Source organism: Oryza sativa, chromosome 2 (genome assembly GCF_034140825.1).
Source record: "Oryza sativa Japonica Group chromosome 2, ASM3414082v1".
Taxonomy (NCBI): domain Eukaryota; kingdom Viridiplantae; phylum Streptophyta; class Magnoliopsida; order Poales; family Poaceae; genus Oryza; species Oryza sativa.
Window position 1 is genome coordinate 31,111,713 of NC_089036.1, and position 25,207 is coordinate 31,136,919.

A 25,207-nucleotide genomic window follows, 5' to 3' on the forward strand; every position below is an offset into this window, starting at 1 on the left:
CCCGCTAGGATCGCCTTTTTCCGCTGCTGCTGCTTTCGTTTCGGTGCGAGGACTAAGTGCCTCTTTTGTAAGTATTTTACGCTTTATTTACGTTTGGAACTGTATATTACTTGTCGTTTTGTGTACCCTGGCTGGTCCTGGACAAGGATTTAATACACAAAATAGTCTGGAGATTTGGGCTAAATTTCTGGGCGTGACAAGAGAGATGGAGAGGGGATAAGGTTCACTCATATAGGGGATAAGGCCGATGCGTCGGCCTAGATTGGCTCGGCAGCTCGGCTCAGTTTGGATAGGTGCCGGTTTTTTTAAAAAAACTGATACCTAGGTGCCTTTTTAATTAACCGACACCTTTAATATATTAAAGGTGCTAGGTTTTAAAAAACCGGCACCTATACTATAGATGTCGGTTTTTCTTTAGAACCGACACATATAGTTGCTTAAATGTGTCGGTTTTATGTGTTTTCAGCCTGTGGAGGAGGTAAAATCACTATAGGTACATGTTTTAGTTGTTCCCGTACCTATAGTGCTGATTTTTATGGATTTTTTTTTAGTAGTACACCGTCATGACTTTTGCAATGCATGATAATAATACCACACCGTTTCTAGCTACCAAACGGCTCCAAAGAATAGGTCACATTGTCATCGCCGGAAATATTCTCCAACCGAGATGCTCTAACCAGTAACAAGTAATCAAGAACCACCTGCTACCAAGGCTACCAGCGGGCTCGTAGCATCTAGTACTCCCTTAGAGGGGATATTAAAGATAATATAAAAGAGCTGAAAGAGTTACTCCCTCTGTCCAAAAAAAAAAAGTTAAATCTAAAACTAGATGTGACACATTATAATACAACGAATCTGTACAGAGGTATGTCTAGATTCATAGTACTAGGATGTGAGGATGTGTCACATCCAGTACTAGATTGGTTTTTTATGGGACGGAGGGAGTACATATTAAATTTATGTTTAGATGGAGGAGAGAGAGGACAGAAGAAAGAAGAATGTGCTACAAATTTATAATCATGCACCGGTAGCACGGGCTATAATAAACTATGTGAGATATAGAGATAGGCCAGTTATTAGTGGAGTGGTGTGTATGTGTGATAGAGAAACGCTCACGGGTCTTCCGGCTAGCTCCACAATTAAGATGGTGGGCTAACCGGCCTAGGTTTAAAGTCTCACCCGTTCTATTTATTTGAGATTATATTATGTCATTCCTTAATATTCGTGTTCTTTTTGTGTGTATGTGTGATAGGCCAGTTATTAATGGAGTGGTGTGTGTGCGCGCACGCGTGCATACACTACTTTTGAGCATGCTCTTGCTCTCTCTAACCCAAAATACGAAGGTTTTTAAATTTTTGCACGGCGATTAAGAAATATGTGTTAAATATAGAAAATTTTTGATTGGTTGAGATAAAAAAATAAGTGAAAAGGAGAGATGGTTGTGGTTGATTGAGATGATAGAGTAGGGTCTTAAGAAAAGAGATGATAGAGTAGGTGGAGTACTATATTATAGGATAATTTCGAATGCTACTCCCTACATTCTAAAATATAGTTATCGATAGTGTCCCAATTATGTCTTGAACTATAGTTATTTCTCCATATACCTTCTTATCTAAACTAATCACAATATCTCCCATGTTTAATCCTCCGTCTATTCTCTTTTCTCATTCACAACAATCTTCTATTTAATTATAGCTATTTTCGTAGTACATCTGTCTAACTCTAAAAATGATTATATTTTAAATATAATAGAGTACAAGTTAATATATTAATATATTTTGAGATTGAGATAGTACTTTAACTCGAATCAGTGGTTTAGATTTAGCAATGTTGAAATAATCAGCAATGCTGAAATATTCGAAGAGCTAAACGTCAGGTGAGGCTAGTCAAAACGATATATGATTTGATTAGTGTTTATATATATATCATCAAGCATGATCCATCACATGCATTGCGTACTTACTCCCCTTAACTATACTTTTTTCTGCAGGGTACTCCTCTTAACTATATGATACACATTCTACCGGACTCTGAAGTCGTCAGAGAAGAATAATCAAGCCTCACCTTCCAAGTAATACACATGCTCAGTTAAGATATCAGATCGGTGTCTGACTATCTTGAGACCCCCAAGCAAATCATTTGACAAACCGGCCAATCGGTCAGTCGACGATCGGCAGTGCATGTTACTCCCCGGATCTTACAATATTAATTGCACATGTCCACGTCGACCGCGGATGCAATCAACCAAATTTGTCAAAAATATATATTGCTCCATCGGTTGATCGACCGAATAGTAAATCACGTCCTGTCGTCGATTATTTATCTATTGATTCTGTTTCGTCGCCAAACAACTCCATCGACTTTGATTAATTAGTGTACACTATACTCCTTGATTCTCCATTAATTAGTGTTTGTTAGGCTAATATATGCTGCAGTTTCTTAGAAAATCACGAGCTAGAGGTAGCAGGTTTCTGATCAGAAGCAGGCAAGAAACTATTGACCATATGCAGACTTACAGAGCTTCTCTGCTGCAGTTCAAGTGGTTTTATGCCAAATTACATGATAATTTCGTAGCTCACGTGCACTTTAAATCGACCTGCTGATTAAGATATTAGTAAGCATGGTGTCACTGTTCAATTTAATCATACAGGGGGAATTTGATGTAGAGATTAATTAAGCACTTAGTTGTTCATAATATGCATGGAACATGCATTGCAGCAGAAATATTCGAGGGCATCTATCATCGATTAGAAAATTTCTTTAGTCGATGGTCTGACCGAATCTCACTAATACGGGCTGACGGTTGATGCATTATTGAGGATCATAAATTCGTACAAATAATGGACGATTATCTGCATAAACTAGTTTGAAAGAAAGGCATTTTTGGTGGCATCTAACTGAACGACGGGTTGGCTGAGATTCTAACTGGACAGAGACGCGTGAAACTAAAGCTTTCAGTTTCACGTAGAAGACGCCATTGATTTTAACTGACAAACACGCATCAAATTTGCGAAATTCTGATTCGCTATGTAGTCATTTCGTAGTCGTAACATAGATTCAAACGCAGGAAAGTTGAGCACTTTAAGCATCCTGACCAACTACACTGATGGAGCAGTACAATTTCAGTACTAAGTAGGACCGATCAGTAAAGAAGATTCAGCATGGAACTGAGACCAAACTTCACCAAACCGTCCGGAGAATGTTCTTGACGATGAAACTTCCGGAAAACAGAGAGAAACGAAAAGAGGGCGATAAAAATGCGCATGGCAACAAAATTATTTTGGAGCAATGCGTTTCACGTCAGCATGCAGGTGATGGACCAGTGAACGACTTAAGGGCTTAAGGCTGCACATGAATTGCTCCATGGAAGACTTTGAGGCATGCTGCATGCATGCACTTGATCGATCGATTGGCTCTCCATGCCTCCATGCACGTCTGAAGTCTGAACGCTGCCCACGAAATGAACACAGTTTGTGCCATATCAAAATGCAGTTGCATCAGCTGCAAATTAAGCTTGCACCCATACTAGCTAACAACCAGTATGGTCGATCTGAACCCATAATAACATTATCCCCAGCAAGATAGACATAAACGTACACACATGCAGGCATGCTCGCCGCAACTGCATACACACGGCCGGCATCGACGCCCCAACCACCCGATTAGTAGCGACACGACGACCCACCTCTGTCGCCATCACGAAATCGCATTCGGTCGATCGACCGCTCGCGAGTCGCAAACCGACGAAACCTGATCATCAAACCGATCGATCGCCCGACGATGAGGACGTTCTCGAGGCGTTATTCGACCAAACAGGCCGGAGCAGCGCAGCGCAGCGAGCGAGCGCGGGGCCAAGAAAAAAACAAAACGGAGATATGGCAGCCACCGCGCAAACAGGCAAGGCGGCACGGCCACGCGCGAGCCATCAATGCGTGTGCCCATGTTGGTGGAGACAGTGCACGAGGCAAGTGCGCGGCACGGCAGATGCGCACCGCACGCATCGCTGGACTGACGCGCGCGCGCGGCGGGACGGCGCGCGGGGCCATGGCCTGTCGAGCTCGGCGGTTCGGCGCGGTGGTCACCACCACGCTCCCCTCGGCGGCGCGGTGGCGAGCGATTTGTATCGGTTGGTGAGCGCGCGCGCGGGCCGCGGGGGCGTCAAGCTCGGTCGCGGCGTTGGGTTACAGCGGCTGGACACGGCCGTGGCGGTGTGACCGGATTGGTCCCGAACAGCGAGCAAACGTGCTACCTGTCACTACAGGAAAAAAAAAATAAAACTGGCCTGTTCGACGAAAAGTAAGTGGGTTCATTGCACGTAGGAATAGTAGTACGTGCTGACATAGAGTCAGATCCGATTTCGTAAAAAGAAACCTGAATTGATCGGTACAGAAACCAAGTTGTTTTCCTGATTCGATGCATCAAACTATAGTTGCATTTTTCGACTTTTCGGCGGGACAAGTATCCGTACGTCCATCTTGCGCAGTATGGGCAGCATGATTGGGTGAAACTTCCGTGCGAATCACCACGCCGCGGGATGGTGACGATATCGGTTGGAAGAACCAACTACAACTAACCGTAGGTTGGTTGGTAGTCCTGGCGACTCACACTGTCCGCCAACCAGAGCTAGAAATAATACTACCTTTTATTCGCCTTTAACAAAACCTGGTTGCAACATAGCCGGAAAGCTTAACCCCGGCCCGGCCCCTTCTGTCGTCGTCGTTGCTGCTTCTTAATTTCGCGTCGGCGACAATGGCAGGACCGACGGGATCGTGGATGACGATGGTGTAATAATCACTAATAACAAAATATCCAAAGCAGCAGAATTAGACCGTCGCACCGGTATATCCGTGTGAAAACACACGGGTACGCACGTAATTTTCACATTCTCCTGGAAACGTGGCGATTTACAGTATATATGTACGGCGTTTCTCATGTGGCCAAATTAGCGTGATACGATCGGTCGCCATGTATTTCTTGCGCCATTGCTACGTACTTTACTCGTATGTATGTACGTTTGTCCAGATTGTTAACAAGAGAACGAACCGTATTTAAACCACGTCGTCGTCGCCTTCCATAATGGAAGAGATCAAAGATGGCCACTGATTCAAAAAAGGGAAAAAAAAAACAAGAAAAGGACGAGGAGGAGAGGCAGAGACGGGCACGACGACGCAGTGTGCGTGTGTGAACGTCGCCGCAAAACAGCCCTGTCACGCAACTTGTACTACGATCACAATAGCTCAGATTGGTTTACTTCGTCGATCGAGGCACAAAACAAAAAGAAGCAATTAATTTAACTCAACGGGAGGAGGGAGACAACGTAGCGACGTCAGTGGCGACACCGACGGATAGTCGGATACGATAAAACAAGGTGCTAGCTAGAGCAAGCTGGGGTAATTAATTAAGCGCGGGAATTAAATTGATGGAGAAGAAGATGGACTTGGCCATCGACGGGATTTTCGGCTAAAACTTATAGCGATGGATGTGTACACTAGGGACGCGCAGGTGACTGGCCGGAGAGGGAGGAGGAGATAGGCCAATCCATCCATGGGTTCAGATGAAAACGAGAGAAGCGACTGCGAAGCGCGGGAGCGGGCGCGGCCACTCAGCCGTAGCCCGTAGGTACGCGCTTTGTCCGCTTCATCTCCACCTCTCGGGCTCTCGATCGGCAACACGGACGCCGTTTCCCCGGCCTACTTGCGTGGACGCAGTCCATGGACAGGGCACTCCACTTTCTACTTGAGTAGGAAGTACTTCCTTTATTTCGGCCTAGCCTTTTGGAAATTATCATACAGATATACACATAGTGTACATATGTGTTCACAGTAGGTGAGGGTACACGTGGACATATACGTTTGTACCGTGCTATTTGATCAAGTTTATAGAAAAAAATAGCAACATCTACAACATCAAATTAGTTTCACTAAATTTAACATTAATATATTTTGATAATATGTTTATTTTGTATTGAAAATACTAGCATATTATTCTATCAATTTGATTAAATTTAAAAAAATTTAGTTAAGGAAAAAAATCAAATGACTTGTAATATAAAATGGAATATAAAATGGAAGGAGTAGGAAGTAGTAGTAGGAAGGGTGCATGTTCCAGTAGGGTTTCTTTAGTTTAAGAAAAGGTTACTTTATTAGCAGCCAATTCACAACCGGGTATGGTTATTGACTATTCTTTGAAGTAAGTTTGCTGGCCATTTTATAAAAGCGGTTAGGAACGGGAGAGTATTAATTAAGGGTATGTACAATTGGTGTATCAGCCGTATGTAAGTAGTAAAATTTTATCCAAGTTGAATTTTCACTTACATGAAAAATGAGAGATTGAGGAGAGAGATAGTTGTAGTATGTTTATTTGTTGTCGACCATGCTTAACAGAGAGCACTACGATTTTCTTGATGTGACTAAGTATATATGCAGTCTCATATCCTTACATTTACTATGGGTGGATCTGCTAATCTGATGTGTTGAGCATGCAGTAAAAAATACTGTGAAACGTAGCGTTAGAATAATAGACACCTCGTTGCATATATCTTGTTTTGTCATAAGTGGTCATTTAATTTATTCTTTTTTAACATACAGAGTTAAATATACTTCTGTTTTTTTTTCAAAAAGAAATATTTCTCCTAAAAAAATTCGTTGTCACTTCAACGTTATATTTCTATTGTTTCAAGTTCAAATATATTTTCCTTTCTACAATATGAAATAACATAGACATATACACGATCAACAAACGGATTCTCAATAACATACTCCCTCCGTCCTATTATACAAGGGATAATGGGTGTATGTAACACATTCTAGTACAATGAGTCTGAACAAACCGTCTGTCTAGATTTATTGTACTAGAATATGTTACATCCATCCATTATCTCTTATATTATGGGATGTAGGGAGTAGAAACGTAGAATAAAGAACATTGTTGCCACGTTGATATCTTCTGGATATGAAATTGTTTTCCATGGAACAGTCTATCTTGATAGCTAAATCTGACGAATTTAATCCAAAGAACCTATTTATTGTTCTCTGGGTGGTCTTATCCTTCACATTGTGGTCCAGTACATGTGGAAGCAAGGATTCATCTAGTGCTTACTTTAAAACTTTAGCCTCCAAAGTTGAAAACTATGGTAAAAATTCATTACTTGCAAGTTACTGATAGTACTTTACTCTTTGTACATATACTCTTTTCAGTACAGCTGATGCAACCGGGGTGCAAATTTCTTGTGGAAGTTTCTAATGAACGGTACTCCCTTTTATTAAAAGGAAAAGGATAAGAGGAGGGTCTTAATCAATCATCTAACAAAAGTTGATGACATTTGATTTAGTGATTACAATAGCTAAGTTAAATGTGCTATAATAAAAAAATAAAAGAAAGAAAAGGAGTACTCCTTCATTTGGTGTACCCAAAATGAAAGGGATTACAAATGACCAATGTCTTAGAGATATATTAGCTTGAAAACAAATCTGAATATTCTTTTATTTGGACACATGCATACCCGCTGATCAGGCTACACGCTTTATCACTAAACCCATTCACACGTGTATATAGTATTACATCTATCCACAAATATAATCGATTCTAGATATGCACAGGAGAAGTACATAGCAATGATGTCTGAAATGTACGTGTAGGTACTTCCTACTTTCCATAAAAAAATAAATTCTGACTACGAATATGAAGAACCATATGTATTAGGGTGTATTTAGTTCACGCTAAAATTAAAAGTTTGGTTAATTAAAATGATGTGATGGAAAAGTTGGAAGTTTGTGTGTGTAGAAAAGTTTTGATGTGATAGAAAAGTTGGAAGTTTAAAAAAAAAATCTTTAGAACTAAACTCGGCCTAAATTTATACGCAGGATTTGATCTGTTTTAGGATAGGGAGTCTCCTCATGACATGTTTCATGAGAAGGACCACTTAATTCTGAATATTCTCTTGGACAACGGACATAAGGTGAAATACACCACTTAATTTGCATTCATGCTAATAAATTACATCTATGGTTAACCACAAGACCTATAACATCAAATACCTAGAGTTGCAAAGAAATCATCATCTTTTTTTAGCTTTAATAAAGACATACACTAAAGTGGTCAAGAAAAATAGTAGGAAACCAATCAGTCCCAGAAGAATTTTACACATTCTTCCTTCTTTACTTATCTGCACAAGACGCACAAGAAAGACCAGGTTATCTCTATGTTAGGCTCTTTTTAGTTGCAGGGGTGAAAAGTTTTAGCGTGTCATATCGGATATATGGACACACATTTGAAGTATAAAACGTAGACTAATAATAAAACAAATTACATATTCCGCGTATAAACTGCGAGACAAATTTATTAAGCCTAATTAATCCATCATTATCAAATGTTTAATGTAGCAACACATTGTCAAATCATGAAGAAATGAGGCTTAAAAGATTCGTCTAGCAATTTACACGCAATATGTGTAATTAACTTTTTTTGTCTATATTTAATACTCTATATATGTATCCAAACATTCGATGTGATATGATAAAAAGTTTATGTGTGGGAACTAAACAGGGTCTTCTTAGAGTAGATGTTATCCCGGTTTTTTATAAGGAAAAAGAGAAACAGGTACTCTAGGACCAGGCCATGATGAGGCCAAGCGGAATCTGGCTCCTCGAACTTAAGCTGAGCCACAGAAGATCAGTACGCTGCGTCCACCAACCTTGCACCAGTTGGGCTCGTCCATGCTCCATACCCCATGTTACCCCATCGCTCATTCGGCCGCGACAGCGACAGCGTTCCATTGACCTGACGCGCTTCCCGCTACTAATACCCGCGAGCTCCACCTCCATGGCCGCAAAGCACCATCCTCTCGCATCACCAATTCTAACCCTAACGACAACCCTACTCTCTCTCTCCAACAATCAAAGATTCGATGGCCGTGCTGGTGGCGAGGCAGGGGCGGGAGCTGCAGCGGTACACGAGCGCCGGGGGCCGCATCGTGGTGGGTTGCATCCCGTACCGGGTGCGCAGCGGCGGCGAGATGGAGGTGCTGGTGATCACGTCGCAGAAGGGGCACGGCATGATGTTCCCCAAGGGCGGGTGGGAGCTCGACGAGTCCATGGACGAGGCCGCCCGCCGCGAGGCGCTCGAGGAGGCCGGCGTCCGCGGCGACACCGAGACGTCCCTCGGCTGCTGGTACTACAAGAGCCGCCGCTACGACACCACCTACGAGGGCTTCATGTTCCCTCTCCGCGTCACCGACGAGCTCCTCCAGTGGCCCGAGATGTCCTCCCGCAAGCGCACCTGGGTGAGTAGTAGTAGTACATGACCCCCCCATCGCACTTTGATACACGGAAATTCGCCATTCTACGGCGAGAACGATCGAATTCGATCGACCAAAGAACGAACACGGGCGTCTAAATGCCGATTCGATTTTGTGCAGGCCACGGTGCAGCAGGCGATGGATGGATGCCAGCACGGTTGGATGCGTGAGGCGCTCGAGCGGCTCGTCTCCCGGCACGCCACCAACAAGCTGCAGTCTGCGCTGTAAACCCAACCAAAATCAAAGCGAGCTGAGTCGCGCGAGAAGGGAAACGGGCGGGCTACGAGCACAGCACGGGCGGCGGCGCGAAGTCGCCGGCGTCGTGTTCGCTCTCCCGGTGAAGCGGCAGGCCGGCCGGGCTCGATCACATCTCGATCGAGCACCATATATTTTGGCCGCCCTCACCGGAGAGCGAGACGACGGCGGACGAATGCCCCGCGCGGAGATCGGAGCACGCCGACGACGACGACTCTTCATTTGGGGTTGCAGGGGTCGTCGTCGTGTATACGTACGTCGCGGCGAAATAACGGCGCGAGAATTTTAGAAAGTTTGAAGATTCGGCATCTTGTAAAAAAAGATCGAAGCTGGAACAAGCCAATTAATTTAAAACACCACATTGCGAAAGCAATTCGAGATTCTTCCTTTGAAGCAACAAAAAGTGTCAAAATGAACCGCAGTAATTACCAGTGCCATTTCGTGTCGGTACAATTAATGAGCTGATTGATGGTAATTGAAGTGTTCAGCAAAAAGAAAATCAAGCAATTACTCACCCTACTGACACCAGACAGCTCATAAACCTGCTGGTAAGCTCATCGACAGCTACATGTGGACACGCTCTTCCTTATCTCAGCGTGTGTACCGCGATTATCTTGGTTCTTACCCGTGGCTGGAAATTAAATGAGATTCCTTCGCTTTGCAGAAGAAGTATCCCTCTCTACTACATTGCTCGATTGAAACAAGTGTGCAAGATCACGACACGTAGTGGACCGAACTCTCACTCTCAATCTCACATCTTGATACACAAACTTTAAACGCATCGTTTTCAAATTAAACAGCATTTTCAGAGGGGAAAGAGAGATGACACCGCACACTTCTCCCTTTCTGGAGCAGTAATAACCAATTAATTACTACGGGGAGGATCTCATCTGGAACAACCGGGCCCTGCCAAAAAACCGAAATTTCCCTCGACGGCGACTGCATCTGGGCCCCACGGGCCGCGCCCTATGGGCTGTCACTAGGCTCCCCCGATTTTTCAAAAGCGTGGCCTGCAGATAAGAACGGATGGGGCCATGTGCACCCCTGTATTTTCTCTGCTCCAATGAGTAAAAAAAAAAAAAACAAGAAGAAAAGCCAACCGGTGCCTTGCTGCCTCGCCGCACTGCCGATCGACGGCGACATGCCCGACGGCGACCCCGATCGGCTCGGATTAATGCGTAGACTGACTTGACTTAGGGAGGGCAATAAGATTTGTCTGGGGCCGTAAAATTATTGGGGCTGGTCGGCACGGTGACGGGGCAATAATAATAATAATCATAATCATAATCATAATACAGTGCTTAGAAAGAGATGAGACGAGATGATTAATCAATCTGGGCACCTTGTGTTGCTCTGGTCCACGTATGCAACGCGACCTCGCTGTCAAGGCGTTAGGTGCTGCGAGATAAACTAGTGACAAGTCCCGGCTCTCGCTTACGCGAGCCAAGTAGGACTAGTAGATGATAAAAACAACTTGGCGCCCTCTGTTTTGTTTGGACCCCTCCACACCGGGCGTGAAAGTTTAACTAATCGTGTTAATTAATCTGTCGTTTCGGGCTTGTAACCATCGGTGGAAATTTTGGTGCCGGTGATTCGGTGTGTGCTTTATTTCCTTCCTCGCGGTGGAAGTGGAATCCGCTTTTTACCGTGTAGAGACGTAAGTATGTGAGAGGGAGACGACGATAAACTTGCGTCACCGACGCTGTGACATGTCAACGAAGACAAAACCACTAGACAAAGATTTTATTTTTTGGTGCTTCTTTTTTTCTTTTCTCTTTTTGATGAAGGAGGCGTTAATGCTGGTAACTCTCACTTCCGCCTGGTTTCTTAACTGTTCGTGAGCTGCGTGTGCCATGTTTGCATGGAACGACGCTCGCCGTATAGTAGTTGCAGTTCACGCCGCAGAAACACACTAATTTTGACAAATTGACTTTTTTAGAAAACTTATTTCAAGAATAAGCCGTGTCAAAAACTTATTGCAAAAATAGGCCGGCGGCTCAGCGTTATAAATATTAGCGCTGAGGTATAACGCTTTAGCGCCATATATATTAGCGCTAACATTTCATCCGAGGTAAAATTACCAGCTCAATAGGGGTTAGCGCCATAGCTTTTGGGGCTGACCTATTAGCAGTATTAAAAACTCTCTGGAACATTCTGTTATGCGTGCGCGATGCTAGTGGGATGGTCATGTGCTTTTGCTCCCAGTGCACAGACCACAGTTCGAACCCAGGCATGCACATCTTTAGAATTATTTTTTTTATCAATTTATATTTTCTTTGCAAACTACACATTTTGCTTGCATTCAATGCTATATACTAGTACTTTTTTTTATCAATTGTAAGTATGAAATGCTATATACTACATGTTCTCATATTTTTATTATGGTTCTTTTGACTCATAACTATAAAAATAAATACTATGTAATTTATGTTAACACTTACCTCCTAATTTTTTATTTTAAAATTACATTTCTTACATTTATGTGTAATGATCTTGTTTTAAACATAAAACATATGAAATGTTAAATGCTGCGTACTTTCAAAATTTTATGAATATAAGTATTAATGCTATAAAATTTATGTTCTCAAATTTAGTTGTTCCTAATTTATAAGACTAATAAAAAATATGCTATAAAAATAAAAAAAACATCCAAAGGATGTAAAACATAGGGATTGAACCGTGGTTAATGAGATGAGAGGCAAAGTCTCCTGCCACCACACTACACGAGAACATGCAAACCAAAAAGTCCAGAAGATCATTTTCAACGTCAATAGCTCAGCGCCGTAAGCTATGCCACTAACCCCAGTGACTTGGCAAATTTTTTTACCATCTCAGATGAAATGTCAGCGCTAATATACATGGCGCTAAGGCATTATACCTCAGCGCCAATAAGTTTGGCGCTGAGACGACGGCCTATTTTTGCAATAAGTTTTTGGTATGGTTTATTTTTAAAATAAGTTTTCTCAGAGGGTCAATTTGTCAAAATTACGGGCAGAAACAGCGAAGAATCGTCTCCGGTCCGGCCGAGCGAACGGACGGGCTCGTTCAAGCGGGGGCAGCTCGACCGGACCGGGGGGGCCAAGTGGCAACTTGACACGATCAAGTCACGGAGTCGCAGCGTACGACGGGCGGGTTGGCGGCCCGAGCCCGACGGCGGCGCGGTTGGTGCAGTGAGCAAGTGTGCAGCAGGCGCGAGCACGAGGGAGGCACGCCGGCTGGACCGAGACCGACCTGGCGTCGAGTTGGTCCGTGAACCATTAGCGCTTGTTGGGCTGGCGGCTGTGGAGTTGGCCTGCACTGGATCCTTCTGTTTCTACAGATGGGCTTCATGGGTAGGAATTTGCTCTGTTTGGGCTAAGTTTAGCCCGTAAAGGAATTGGTCTATTTTCCGTCTCAACTCTTAGACCTGGTTGAATCGACTTCCTCAACCATACATCTCTTGAAAACCGGTGTAAATAGACTCCTTATGGTTTCAGGATCAGTTCTATCTTACGTGGCGCTCGTGATACCCACATATCAGTAAAAAAAAATTTACTGCCCCACATATTATCCTAATCTCCTTTTCTATTTCCTCACCTCACCCCTCTCTCTGCCGTTCTCTCTCTCCAGGCGGCAGCAAAGGCTAGCATCACCGGGGGTGGTGGCGATGCACGGGGAAAAAAAGGAGTCAGGAGATGGAAGAGGAAGATGCGATGCAAAGATGCCGACGGCTTCCAGGGAGAAGGACGCGAAGCCATGCGAGTGTGACGAAGTGCAGGGCAGGGACTGATGGACGAGATGACGCGGTTGCCGTCGTGACGTCCCTCTCTGCTGCTGGGCTTGTCTATATGGCATCATCGCCAAGAGCCGTTGAAGGCGGTGGCAAGATGGGTGGTGCGCAGGGGAGAAGCTTGTCGGCCGGCTATAGGGTGTGGGCCCCAAGGACTTGGCATGTCGCTGCCGCCAACTGGAGAGAGAGAACGGAAAGAGATAGGGGAGTAGAGATGAAAAAGAAAAAGGCAATAAGGATGATTGACATGTGTGATTATTTTTTTAATTTTTATTGACATGTGGGTCCTACAAGCACCACAATAAAACCGCTTTTGAAACCACGAATGAGTCGATTTACAGTGGTTTTAAAGATGGGAGAAACGTTATGCCTGGTTTTTAGGTTAAGGGAAGCGATTTAAACAGAGGCAAGAGACATTATTACAAGGGTGGGGCTCGGCCTTTGAACCATACGTGGGACAAGTTTCTGCCTCATACAAATGAGAGACAAAATAGACTTTTTTTTCCTGCAAAATACTACTAGTAGTAAATTAGGTTGGGCTCACTAAACTAGAAATGACAAAGAAGCAAGTTAGCGGATTATCTTTATTTTACAACGGTATAAAAGAAGAAGAGCCGTCCTACTTTTATTCTCTCCTCCCACCACATGCTCGCATCTCATATATAAACTTGTGAAACTTACTCTAACCATATAGAACCATTGCAATACACGGGCATATATTACTAGTTACACCTAATTTTGTGGAGTTTCATACCCAATTGAGATAAGGAATAATTAGATTTAATGCATATTTTTCTATAAATTAGTTTTGATATATATCTTTTAGTTTCTAATTTCATATAGTTTATCTTTTAAATACAAAACATATTTTAAAATAGAAATATATTTCATACACGATTATACACAAAGCAATCAATGTAAATACTAGACGCCAAAATTAAAGATAGATATATACTAGCTAAGTAGATGTATAGATAGATAGACTCATAGATAGGCTGTTGGAGACGGAATTGGCTAATTATAGGTTGTATTTGGGCGAGTTTATTTGGCCCGCAAACGAATCGACCAAAGCTTTGCATAGGAAATTTTTGCCGATCGTCGGAGAGTACAAACGAGGCGCGCGCACGCAGCACCAGAGGCGAGTGACCCAACAACAAATGGAGGTTCGTCGACGATGGTCGTCTCCGGCGACGGCTGCGGCCATGGCTCTCGTCCTGTTCGCCTCGTCGTCCTCCTGTAAACGCCCTGTAACACACAATATCCTCTGTGGCACGCGCGCGTGCGTGCGCGTCTGATTTGTTGGTCTCGTGTCTCGTTAATTTGCTTACTCGATCGCTACGTTTTCCATTACGAATTTGCGATCGATCCGAGGAAAGGGAGCCCGGCGGCGGCGGCGGCGGTTGGCGCTGCGACGGAACTGCAGAAGCACGTGGCGTTCTTCGACAGCAACCACGACGGCATCATCTCCTTCTCCGAGACGTACGAAGGTGGGTGGCCATGCCTGTCCTATCCTCCGTTTTCTGCTTGCTAAATGTCAAACGCAGCCTTATATCTCCCTTAAATTGTTACAGCATAATTTCTTTTAATATGTTGTTTCAATTCAAGGGAGATCTAAGACTGCATTTTGATATTTTTTTTAATGGTGCCTGCAGGGTTCCGTGCGCTCGGATTTGGAGTTGTTACCTCCAGATTCAGCGCGACCGTAATCAATGGCGCCCTCGGTACCAAGACCAGACCTGTATGATCTGTCACATCTTTATATATGTTTCGTTTGGCGCATAATTCCCCTGGTTATGCGTGATATAAAGAAAAAAACTGACAGTTTGTGCTTTTTCCAAATTTCCAAATGCACGCAGGAAAATGCAACAGCATCACGGTTTTCTATCTATATAGAGAACATCCACAAAGGGGTCCATGGAAGTGATACTGGCGCATTCGATTCAGAAGGAAGGTAGTCATTTCGTAGACTCTCCAAACAGTAATGATACAAGCGAGTTCAGCAAATTGCCTTGGATTGTCTGAACTGTTTGCAACATAGATTATTCTTTTACGTTCTTCCACACATATAATTCACAATCATCTTTTTGATATGCTAGTAGTATATTCAACTCTGCTGCAGGTTTGTCAATGAAAAGTTCGATGAGATATTTACCAAGCATGCAAAAACTGTACCCGATGGCCTGACAGCAGCCGAACTGGACGAGATGCTTCGTGCAAACAGAGAACCCAAGGACTACAAAGGATGGTAATCTCTTGCTAGCTGATAGCTTCAGAAACCATATGCATGTATATCTGTTCAAATGGTCTGCTCACTGTATTCGCTTGCACTACTTTTGTACCACGAGAAAATGCAGGGTCGGAGCATCGACGGAGTGGGAGACGACGTTCAAGCTCGGGAAGGACAAGGATGGTTTCCTTCGCAAGGACACTGTCAGAACTGTCTACGATGGGAGCTTCTTCAGTAAAGTGGCGTCGAAGAAGAAGGGTCCCTCTGCAAACCAAGCATGATTGGGATTTTGGAAGGAAAAATGTACTAAATTGATAGAACATGTCAAGGCATCCCTAAAATGAATGGTCCATATATATTTACCCAGGAAATGTTCCAAAGTGGCTTGCATTTGCGTAAGGGCAGAAACGTTGAAACCGTTCGCCAAATGGCGGAAAAGCAGTGGCATATAAGAACAACGTTTCAGTAACGGTGATGGCCTTTTCTGGCTTCCTCACACGAACAGTCTGGGCTTTGGATTAAGCCGTTTGTTGTTTCTCCCTGACTGGGAGATCAAGCACTAGTATAATGATTTCAATCCACAAACGGCCTCTCGATTCAATCCACCTATTAATGTTTGGTGTTCTTTTTTTCTGAAGATGAAGAAGAACGCCGTGTTTAGTTCCAAAGTTATTTTTCAAACTTTCAACTTTTTCATCACATCAAAACTTTCCGACACACACAAACTTTTAACTTTTCCATCACATCGTTTCAATTTCAACCAAACTTTCAATTTTGGTGTGAACTAAACACAGCCGAAGATGAAGATTAAGTTTTTTACGTAAAACGAGATGGCATTAACGTATGATTGATTGAGTTTTAATTATTACAAATTTAAAAAATAGATTAATACGATATTTTAGTGCAACTTTCATATAGAAAGTTTTCGTACGAAACACATCATTTAGCAGTTTGAAAAGCGTGCCACGAGTATCCAAAATTTCATCCCCTCTGCATAGTGGAAAGATGTAGTTTTTACGATGCTCCTTATGAGTAGTTTTTACGATGAGAAATGGATGAAAATTTAGATACTTGTGTCATGCTTTTCAAACCACTAAACATCGCGTTTCGTGCAAAAACTTTCTATATGAAAGTTGTTCTAAAATATCAGATAAATCTATTTTTTAAGTTTGTAATAATTAAAACTCAATTAATCATACGTTAATACCACCTCACTTTGCGTAAACCACTTAATCTTCATCTACGGGAGAAAAGAATACCACATAAGTAATACTACCATATTAATTAATTAAATAGTGATAATAGAATGACTTTTTTTTACTGATTGTAGGGCTCATAAATCGATGAATCAATGGTTAACTATAATATACACTACCATATATAATTAACTATCGATAATAGAATGATCTTTTTTTACTGATAGTAGGACTCATAAATCAATGAATCAATTAGTAGTTAAGATTGCTGCTACGTGGTCAGTGGAGAGCACTGCTTTAGTGGGAAATATTTCTTATTTCTCACACGCAAATAGGGGTGAAAACGGGGCGGGTATTTCCCGTCCGCCGCCCGCCCGTATTAATCTGGGATAAATTCGGGTCAAAAATTCGGGTACCCGAGTACTTTCACGGATATCGGATTCAAATACGAATTTTTTCTAGCGGATACGAGATCGGGTTCGGGAGGACAGTATCTGTATCCGGTAAATTATGCGGGTATTACCCAGTTAACTACCCGTATATGACCCGAACTGCTACAACCACCAGGGAGACGAGCAGGCATCAGCCTGAGGGCGCCGCATGCCGCACGCGAGCAACCAACCACTGGCACTGAGGCACAGGCGCACAGCCGGCGCCGCCGCCGGCGTCGTGCATGCTAGCCGCTAGGCGCTGTGCTAGCTGCTAGTGGCTACGCTGCTGCGCGCCCGCGCCCGCTGGCCGCTGGCCGCTGTTGACCGCCGCCGACCACCGTCGCAAGGCCCCGCCTACCACCGCCGAGGCGCCGACCATCTCTTCCGGTAGTCACCTCTCAGCAGGTCATCCAGGTGAGCAAAAGTTCAGTGTTTTATTGCTTTATCAACATCACCTTACGACTTGAAGTTCAGTGTTTTATTTTACTTTTACTGTTTGGCTGTAGGATTAGGATAGAATGGCTAGTGGTAATGCAAACACTAGTATCTGTGTCAAGGACAAAGTTACAAGTGTGGAGGAGCAACAACGTAAAGCAAAATGCTGAACCGTGAACTATGGTCTACACCATTGAGTATTTGAGTCTGTACGCCTACTTTGGATCTGTTGTGCTGATAGGTATTACCATTCCCTAAGTCTCTAATATATATTCATATTATACGTATATGGAATGATTGAACGACTATTGCCTATGTGGTATATATGGTTATTGCTTTGATTTGATATCCGAATAAGGATTCGTAACCGATAGTGTTCGTATCTGACTTGGTACGTATTCGTTCCGTATTTAATCCCGACATTATCCGTGCTTGTATTCGTATCCGATAATATCCGTGCCCGACCCGATCCCTATTTTAAAATGTGGGTTAGGATACGGAAAGGATGAGATCCGACCGAACCCGACCCGTTTTCACCCCTACACGCAAATAGTAACATAACTGCTAAAAAAACTTGCGATAGATTTTCTACCATAAAATTTTCGAATTTGTAGCTGTCAGATCGCCTCATGATTCGTGCTGGTGGAGGAGGAAAAAAATTTACAAGTGGAGGAGGAAAAAAATTTACAAGTGCGCCAGGACCTAGGGATTAAACTCACAACCTCTCTAATTTCATGCATATATTCTATTTCGTATGGACAAGGATTCACAGCTGTATTTTTTATTTTTACTAAAATTTGTAGAAGTTGAATTTCAACTTACATATTTGTGAAGTTATATATCTCATAGTAATATATCTTGTATTTTTTTTACTATCTAGGTGACATGAAAAAAACATGAGAAATACTTTCCCATTTTGTATAAAATAGATCTTAAAAATCAGAATATATTTCACATATAACTTCGGGTCGACATATTTTTCGGCTAAATAAAGTAACTTTGTCTGCCATCTAATCTTCTTCACTATTCGTGCAAGCTTCAAAGTGCATCTAGACAAGCCGATCGAACAACTTGTTCCCAAGGTGGCGAGTCCTTTTTCTCTACATGACACGTGCTAGTCAGTGAATGTAACTACATTATTTATACAGTAATTATATATGTAACTACAAATTACACTATAGTTACATGTGTAATTAGTTTATAATTACACAATAACTTTTATATATTTTTATTGTAAATATTCGTTGATAGTTTTTCTAGATAAAAGTTAATTTATGTTGTGTATTTTAACCAGATTGCTTTTATTTTTAAAGTTCACCTTAGCATATTAATGATTTGTGTTGCCTTTGATTATAACCGTAACTTACTAATGTTATTTTAATCATGCGAACTAAAATCCGACTGTGTGGAGCTTAGATTTGTGGCACCATTATTATAGATGCTGAGTATTTGACTATTTGGGTGAGTATCGCCTGCAAGCGATAGGTTTGCATGGAAAATTTTAGCCGATCGTAGAAACACGCGAAGCACGTGGCGCCAGAGGGAGAGGAGCACATATACAGCCTTCAGCGGGTAAGCGAGGGATCAAGAAGCAGAGGTGGCTCGGAACAGCCGGAAACGGCAGCGGAGGCTCGACGACGGCGGCTGTCGTCCCTGGCCGGCGACAACGATATGGCGGCGGTCGCGGCCGTGCCTCTCCTCCTCCTGTCCGCCGCATGCTTCTGTACGTAAGGCCCCTGTAATTAATACTCCCCCTTTCGCTAAATTTTGACGCCGTTGATTTTTTTAAACATGTTTAACTGTTCGTCTTATTTTAAAAAATTTTGTGAAATATGTAAAAATATATGTATATATAAAAGTATATTTAACCATGAATTAAATGGTAGAAAAAAATTAATAATTATTTAAATTTTTTAAATAAGATAAATAGTCAAATGTGTTTAAATCAATGGCGTTAAATATTTAGAGATGAAGGGAGTACTAGTCATCCTCTGGCACGCGCGTTTCGTTTCCAATTATGTTTACGATCGAGGAAGGGAGCCAGCCGGCGGCGGTGGGCGGCGACGCCCCGGCAACGGAGCTACAGAAGCACGTGGCGTTCTTCGACAGCGACCACGACGGCATCATCACCTTTGGCGAGACGTACAGAGGTGGCCACGCCCGCCCTGCCTTGATTTTCTCTGCTAGAGTATTCGATAATTTCTACTTGGCCTTGTACTCTTCTATTTTAAAATATATGATACCGTTAATTTTTATATAATATTTAACTATTTATCTTATTTAAAAAATTATATAAATATTATTTATTTTATTGTGATATGTTTTATCATCAAAGAACTATAATATTAACTTACACTTTTACATATTTATACTAATTTTTTAATATATTTATACTAGTTCTTTTAATAAAACGAATTATCACACGATATGCGAAAAGCCAATGGTATCATATATTTTGAAATGAGGGTAGTATGCTTTTTCAATTGATAAAGGGATGTGATTTAGGCTGCATTTTGGACTTTATATGGTGCCAGGGCTCCGCACCCTCGGATTTGGGATTTTCGGCGCCACCGTGAGTGCTACCTTCATCAATGGCGACATCGGCCCCAAAACTAGACCTGTATGATCTCTCTTATGCCCTGTGAACGTATATAAAAAAAATATGTAGTGCAACCTCTACATATATACATACATACATAGAGTAAATAGTTTATTCATGGAGACAGATAAATCTTATACGTCCATTTTCCTATCCTACGATAGTTTTCAGCTTTGCACAATATACATAAAGTTTGCACCACATATTTTTTTCTATATACACAGCGCATGACGCCTTTGTATAATTTATATTATATATATGTTCTCATTCAACGCATAATTCACCTCATATTTAAGATGACAACCTCAAGAGTTGAACTTTTCCAAATGCATGCAGGAAGACGCAGATGGGTCATGGTTTTCTATCTATGTACAGAACATTCATAAAGGGATCCATGGAAGTGATACGGGTGCATTCGATTCTGAAGGAAGGTACACCGTGCTCTCCTCATCCATTTGGGAACGTGTCTAGATTATAAACGAGTACTAGATGCCACATGCATTTTGTGATTATTAAACTAGTAAAGGCTTATCTGGTTTGGAATTTTTAAGGATTTAAACTTTTTCATGTGAGAATCATGCAAAATTCATGTATTCCGAGGAAGCCCCACAAAAAAATACCTAAATACGGCTATACTCAACTTGGGTGTGTTTAGTTCAAGCTAAAATTGAAAATTTGATTGAAATTAGAACGATGTGACGGAAAAGTTGAAAGTTTATATGTGTAGGAAAGTTTTGATGTGATAGAAAAGTTAAAAATTTAAAGAAAAAGTTGAGAACTAAACTAGACTAGGCCTCTGCTATGCAGGTTTGTTAGTGAAAAATTCAATGAGATATTCACCAGGCATGCAAAAACTGTACCCGACGGCCTGACATCAGACGAGCTGGACGAGATGCTTCATGCATACGCAGATCATACAGAGCACAAAGACAGCTCAGGATGGTAATCTTTTGCTAGCTTGTTGCTTCAAGAATCATAGGGTATTTTTTTACCCGGCATCTATATCCAACCGGATATATACAACTATTTTAATTAGGAACTTAGTCTATCAAATAGAAAACTTAGTGCTTCAAGAATCATAAATGGTATAACTATATATATTTATTCACCTGTGGTTGTTGGAGTAATGGGTGTCTTTAGTTCATGCCAAAATTAGAAGTTTGGTTGTAATTAGAATGATGTGACGGAAAAGTTGAAAGTTTGTATGTGTAGGATAATTTTGATGTGATGAAAAATTTTAAAGTTTAGAGAAAAATTTTGAAAGTAAACTCGGCCTAAGATCGAGAAAATGCAGGCTCCAGGCTGCAACAGAGTGGCGGGCGACATTCGAGGCCGCCAAGGACAAGGACGACATCCTTCGCAAGGACACCGTCAGAGCCGTCTACGACGGGAGCTTCTTCAGTAAACTGGCGAAGGAGAATGACGACTAAGGCTGTGTTCGCATGTGGATGATGGGAACATAGTGACTCCGCACGGAAAACGGAGCGATCTATTAGCACGTGATTAATTAAGTATTAGTTAATTTTTTTTCAAACATAAATTAATTTGATTTTTTAAACAACTTTTGTATAGAAACTTTTTGTAAAAAATACACCGTTTAGCAGTTTGAAAAGCGTGCACGCGAAAAACGAGGGATTTGGGTTGGGAACCTAGAGGTCCAAACACACTCTAACGGGGTGTTTAGATGGGGCTAAAACTTTTTAGCCCATGTCACATCGGATGTTTGGACGCTAATTTGGAGTATTAAACATAGACTAATAAAAAAACTAATTTCATAAATGAGAGCTAATCCGCGAGACGATTTTTTTAAGCCTAATTAATCTATAATTATAAAAAGTTTACTGTAGCATCACATTGTCAAAATCATGACATAATTAGACTCAAAAGATTCGTCTCGTGAATTAGTCCAAGGATATGGAATGTGTTTTGTAATTAGTGTATGTTTAATACTCTAAATTAATATCCAAACATCCGATGTGACATGGATTTGGAATAAGTCCCTGGAAACCAAACAGGCCCTAAGGGTCCTTCTGCGCCGCGAAGCAAGCATGGCTGGTTGTGATGGTTACCTCTCTTTATGATCGGAGTACCAAGGGCTTCATCACTTTGTTGTTAAAATCAGTCTTATTAAATTTTGATAAGTTTTGACGTTACCCAAGGTACTGTTGTATAAATATTTAGCTTAATACTTTTGTATGACTAGCAAATATGCCCGTGCGTTGCAACGGGTGAAAAAACGTAATGATAATATACGTTTTTCATGCATAACCATGTCGATAACAATCAGAAAATTAGAACTACGAAACTTTATTTTCTAGCGCGTTTTCTTTTGTGCTTTTTTCTGACATTTTTTCCTTTTTTTAGATTAGATTAGATTAGAGATAAAAAAGATATATAAATGGACTAAAAAACGACGAATATAAATTTGACTTTTTTCCTCCGCGCTTTTTTCCGTTCTTTTAATTTTTTTTCTCGTGCATTTCTTTTACGAAGGGTTTTTTTCACCACTTTCACATAGTGTCAAACCTTTCTAGATATAATAGGATTCGATTTTTTTTACCGCATCACGTATAATTCCTTTTTCTTTAGAAACAGACAATTTTTTCGCCCTTTTTTATCGCGTCAACGGAGTCGGAATCGTTTTGATTTTTTCCCCTTTTTTTGGATCGGACAGATTTTTTTTTGCCCGGTTTATTTCGCCCGATCGATTTTTTTTACCGCGTCACATATAATTCCTTTTACTTTGGATTTTTTTCGCCCTTTTTTTACCGCGTCGACGGAGTCGGATTCGTTTTGATTTTTTTTCTCCCTTTACTTTGGAATTTTTTCGCCCTGTTTTCACCACGTCGACGGAGTCGGATTCGTTTTGATTTTTCCCCTTTTTGGCTTTTTTTGGATAGGACAGATTTGTTTTTTTTTCGCCCCGTTTTTTTATCGGACTTTTATCTTTTTTTTCGCCTGGTTTTTTTATTTTTTTACCGCGTCACATATAATTCCTTTTTCTTTATCGGAAAGTTTTTTTTCGCCTTTTTTTACCGCGTCGATGGAGTCAGATTCTTTTCAGCTTTTTCCTTTTCTTTTATCGGACAAATTTTTTTTTCGCCCATTTTTTTTTCTCCTGTTTTTTTCGGATCGGACTATTTTTTTCTTTTTTCGCCCGGTCGATTTTTTTACCACGATATATATAATTCCTTTTTCTTTGGAATAGGACAGTTTTCTTTTTATTTTTTTAAACTCTTTTTACCGCATCGATGTAGTCGGATTCGTTTCGATTTTTTTCCTTTTTTTGCTTTCTTTTTTGTCGGACAGATTTGTTTTTTTTCCACCCGGTTTTTTTCCGCCCAGGTTTTTTTATCGGACTTTTCTTTTTTTTTTCTCCACGATACATATAATTCATTTTTCTTTGGAATAGGACAGTTTTCTTTTTATTTTTTTAAACTCTTTTTACCGCGTCGATGTAGTCGGATTCGTTTCGGTATTTTTTCCTTTTTTTCCTTTTTTTTTGTCGGACATATTTGTTTTTTTTCCGCCCGGTTTTTTTTCGCCAGGTTTTTTTATCGGACTTTTCTTTTTTTTTCGCTCGGTTTTTTTCTCCCGTTTTTTGACGGACGACAGAAGCACCTAGAGAAGTGTTTTTTTTTTTCTTTTCTCCAATCCAATACAGATCGGATCTCTTCCAGGGAAATCAGATTTTTTTTCTCCAGGGAATCGAACTCTTTTTTTTCGTTTTTTTTATTCATTAAACGGTTTGTCTCTCGGACTTTTTTTTCCCTTTTTAAGGGATCGGGTGTTTTTTTGCCAGGGACGGGTGTTTTTTTCGCCCGGTTTTTTTTCACTTTTTTTTTTGGATCGGACTTTTTTTTCGTCCGGTTTTTTTGATCAGACAAACTTGGTTTTTTCTGCCCGGTTTTTTTGACGGACGATGGAAGCACCTCTTATTTTTTAAGTAGTAGTAGATTTGGCAGCATTTTTATGAGAGGAAAAATTCCAAAACTATTAAATTTTGGTAGGATATATAGCATTTGATAAAACCATGTTTAGTTCGTTAGCCTAGCAAAATTTGATGTTCTCCTTTAACGAATCGTATAAGATAGTGTGGGGTTTTATATTGGCAGAGAGAAAAAAATAAAGACCTAAAAAAAACAACAAACAATTTTGATAGATTGAAAGTGTCAATAAAGTAAACAAGCCCATAAGTTTGTGATATATCGGTCGATGCCTGCAAATCAAAGAGCACCCTGCAAAAGTGGTTGTCTCTCTGAAGTCTGAACAAGAAAAAACAGAGCCAGGGCGCCATGAAACGAATGATCCATATTTACCTAGGAAATAGTCCTAAAAAAGAAAACCTAGGAAATGCCCGGAAGTCATATGCATTTGCGTAGGGACAAAAACGTGGAAATCGGTTCACCAAATGGTGGAAAGTAGCGGCACGTTAGAACATCGTCTTAACAACGGTAATGAGTCTAATGACCTTTTCTGGATTCTCGCACGAAGCCACGAACTACCTAGCTTTGCTTTAAGCTGTCGTTTGTTTATCCCTGTCACGGAGCTCAATCAGCAGGTGTTACTCTCCTCAATGGCCAGTCAAAATAAATCCACGGTGGGATTGTCTTCAACTTTCAGTTTTCACACGCAAATAGTAGTAACCTTCTGCCAACTACCATTTCATTTCGTGTAGGCAGTCATTTACAATCTTACATGTTTTCAGCTTTAAAAAAAAACTGTCATCTGATAGGCCCCTTCATTGATTAAACTATACATAATAGTATGCCAACTAATCATACTACTCCGTAGTAGTAGTAGTATGCTAGTTTGAGTATGCCAACCATTTCATTTCATCTCGTATTTGGCAATTTGAGTATATGCCAACTTAAAACATACGAGTATTACCAGTTTGAGTATGCCAACCATCCTATTTCGTATTTGGCAATTTTAAGTATACCAACTCAACATACTAGTATTATCATTTTGAGTATACCAAACATTTCATTTCGTATTTG

The 25,207-nt window shown here is 41.2% G+C and overlaps 3 protein-coding genes across 5 annotated transcripts; all 3 read left to right on the plus strand.

Annotated features, from left to right (window-relative positions):
• The first annotated feature begins 8,826 nt into the window (after positions 1 to 8,826).
• LOC4330642 (nudix hydrolase 21, chloroplastic) lies at positions 8,827 to 9,923 on the plus strand. Its single transcript, XM_015767454.3, has 2 exons — positions 8,827 to 9,280; positions 9,416 to 9,923. Exons 1-2 carry the CDS (start codon positions 8,906 to 8,908, stop codon positions 9,521 to 9,523), a joined length of 483 nt encoding a protein of 160 aa, XP_015622940.1. The 5' UTR covers positions 8,827 to 8,905; the 3' UTR covers positions 9,524 to 9,923.
• Positions 9,924 to 14,268: 4,345 nt separating this feature from the next.
• On the plus strand, positions 14,269 to 15,926 carry LOC4330643 (probable peroxygenase 5). The gene is made up of 6 exons (XM_015768698.3): positions 14,269 to 14,555; positions 14,696 to 14,806; positions 14,972 to 15,057; positions 15,176 to 15,270; positions 15,439 to 15,564; positions 15,674 to 15,926. The coding sequence occupies exons 1-6, from the start codon at positions 14,477 to 14,479 to the stop codon at positions 15,825 to 15,827; spliced, it is 651 nt and encodes a 216-aa protein (XP_015624184.1). The 5' UTR covers positions 14,269 to 14,476; the 3' UTR covers positions 15,828 to 15,926.
• A 3,264-nt stretch (positions 15,927 to 19,190) lies between these two features.
• LOC107275967 (probable peroxygenase 4) lies at positions 19,191 to 24,210 on the plus strand. Of its 3 annotated transcripts, XR_010739220.1 has the most exons (8): positions 19,195 to 19,331; positions 19,645 to 19,758; positions 20,143 to 20,228; positions 20,544 to 20,638; positions 21,015 to 21,149; positions 21,502 to 21,638; positions 22,231 to 22,400; positions 24,161 to 24,210. XR_010739220.1 is itself a non-coding variant. In XM_066307351.1 (6 exons), the coding sequence occupies exons 2-6, from the start codon at positions 19,626 to 19,628 to the stop codon at positions 21,635 to 21,637; spliced, it is 585 nt and encodes a 194-aa protein (XP_066163448.1). In that variant the 5' UTR covers positions 19,191 to 19,331; positions 19,575 to 19,625; the 3' UTR covers positions 21,638 to 22,202. The 3 variants fall into 3 exon arrangements, 2 of the variants coding, with proteins under 2 accessions (XP_066163448.1, XP_066163446.1); XM_066307351.1 differs by lacking the exons at positions 22,231 to 22,400; positions 24,161 to 24,210 and having other exon boundaries at positions 19,191 to 19,331; positions 19,575 to 19,758; positions 21,502 to 22,202; XM_066307349.1 differs by lacking the exons at positions 22,231 to 22,400; positions 24,161 to 24,210 and having other exon boundaries at positions 21,502 to 22,202.
• Positions 24,211 to 25,207: the final 997 nt, after the last annotated feature.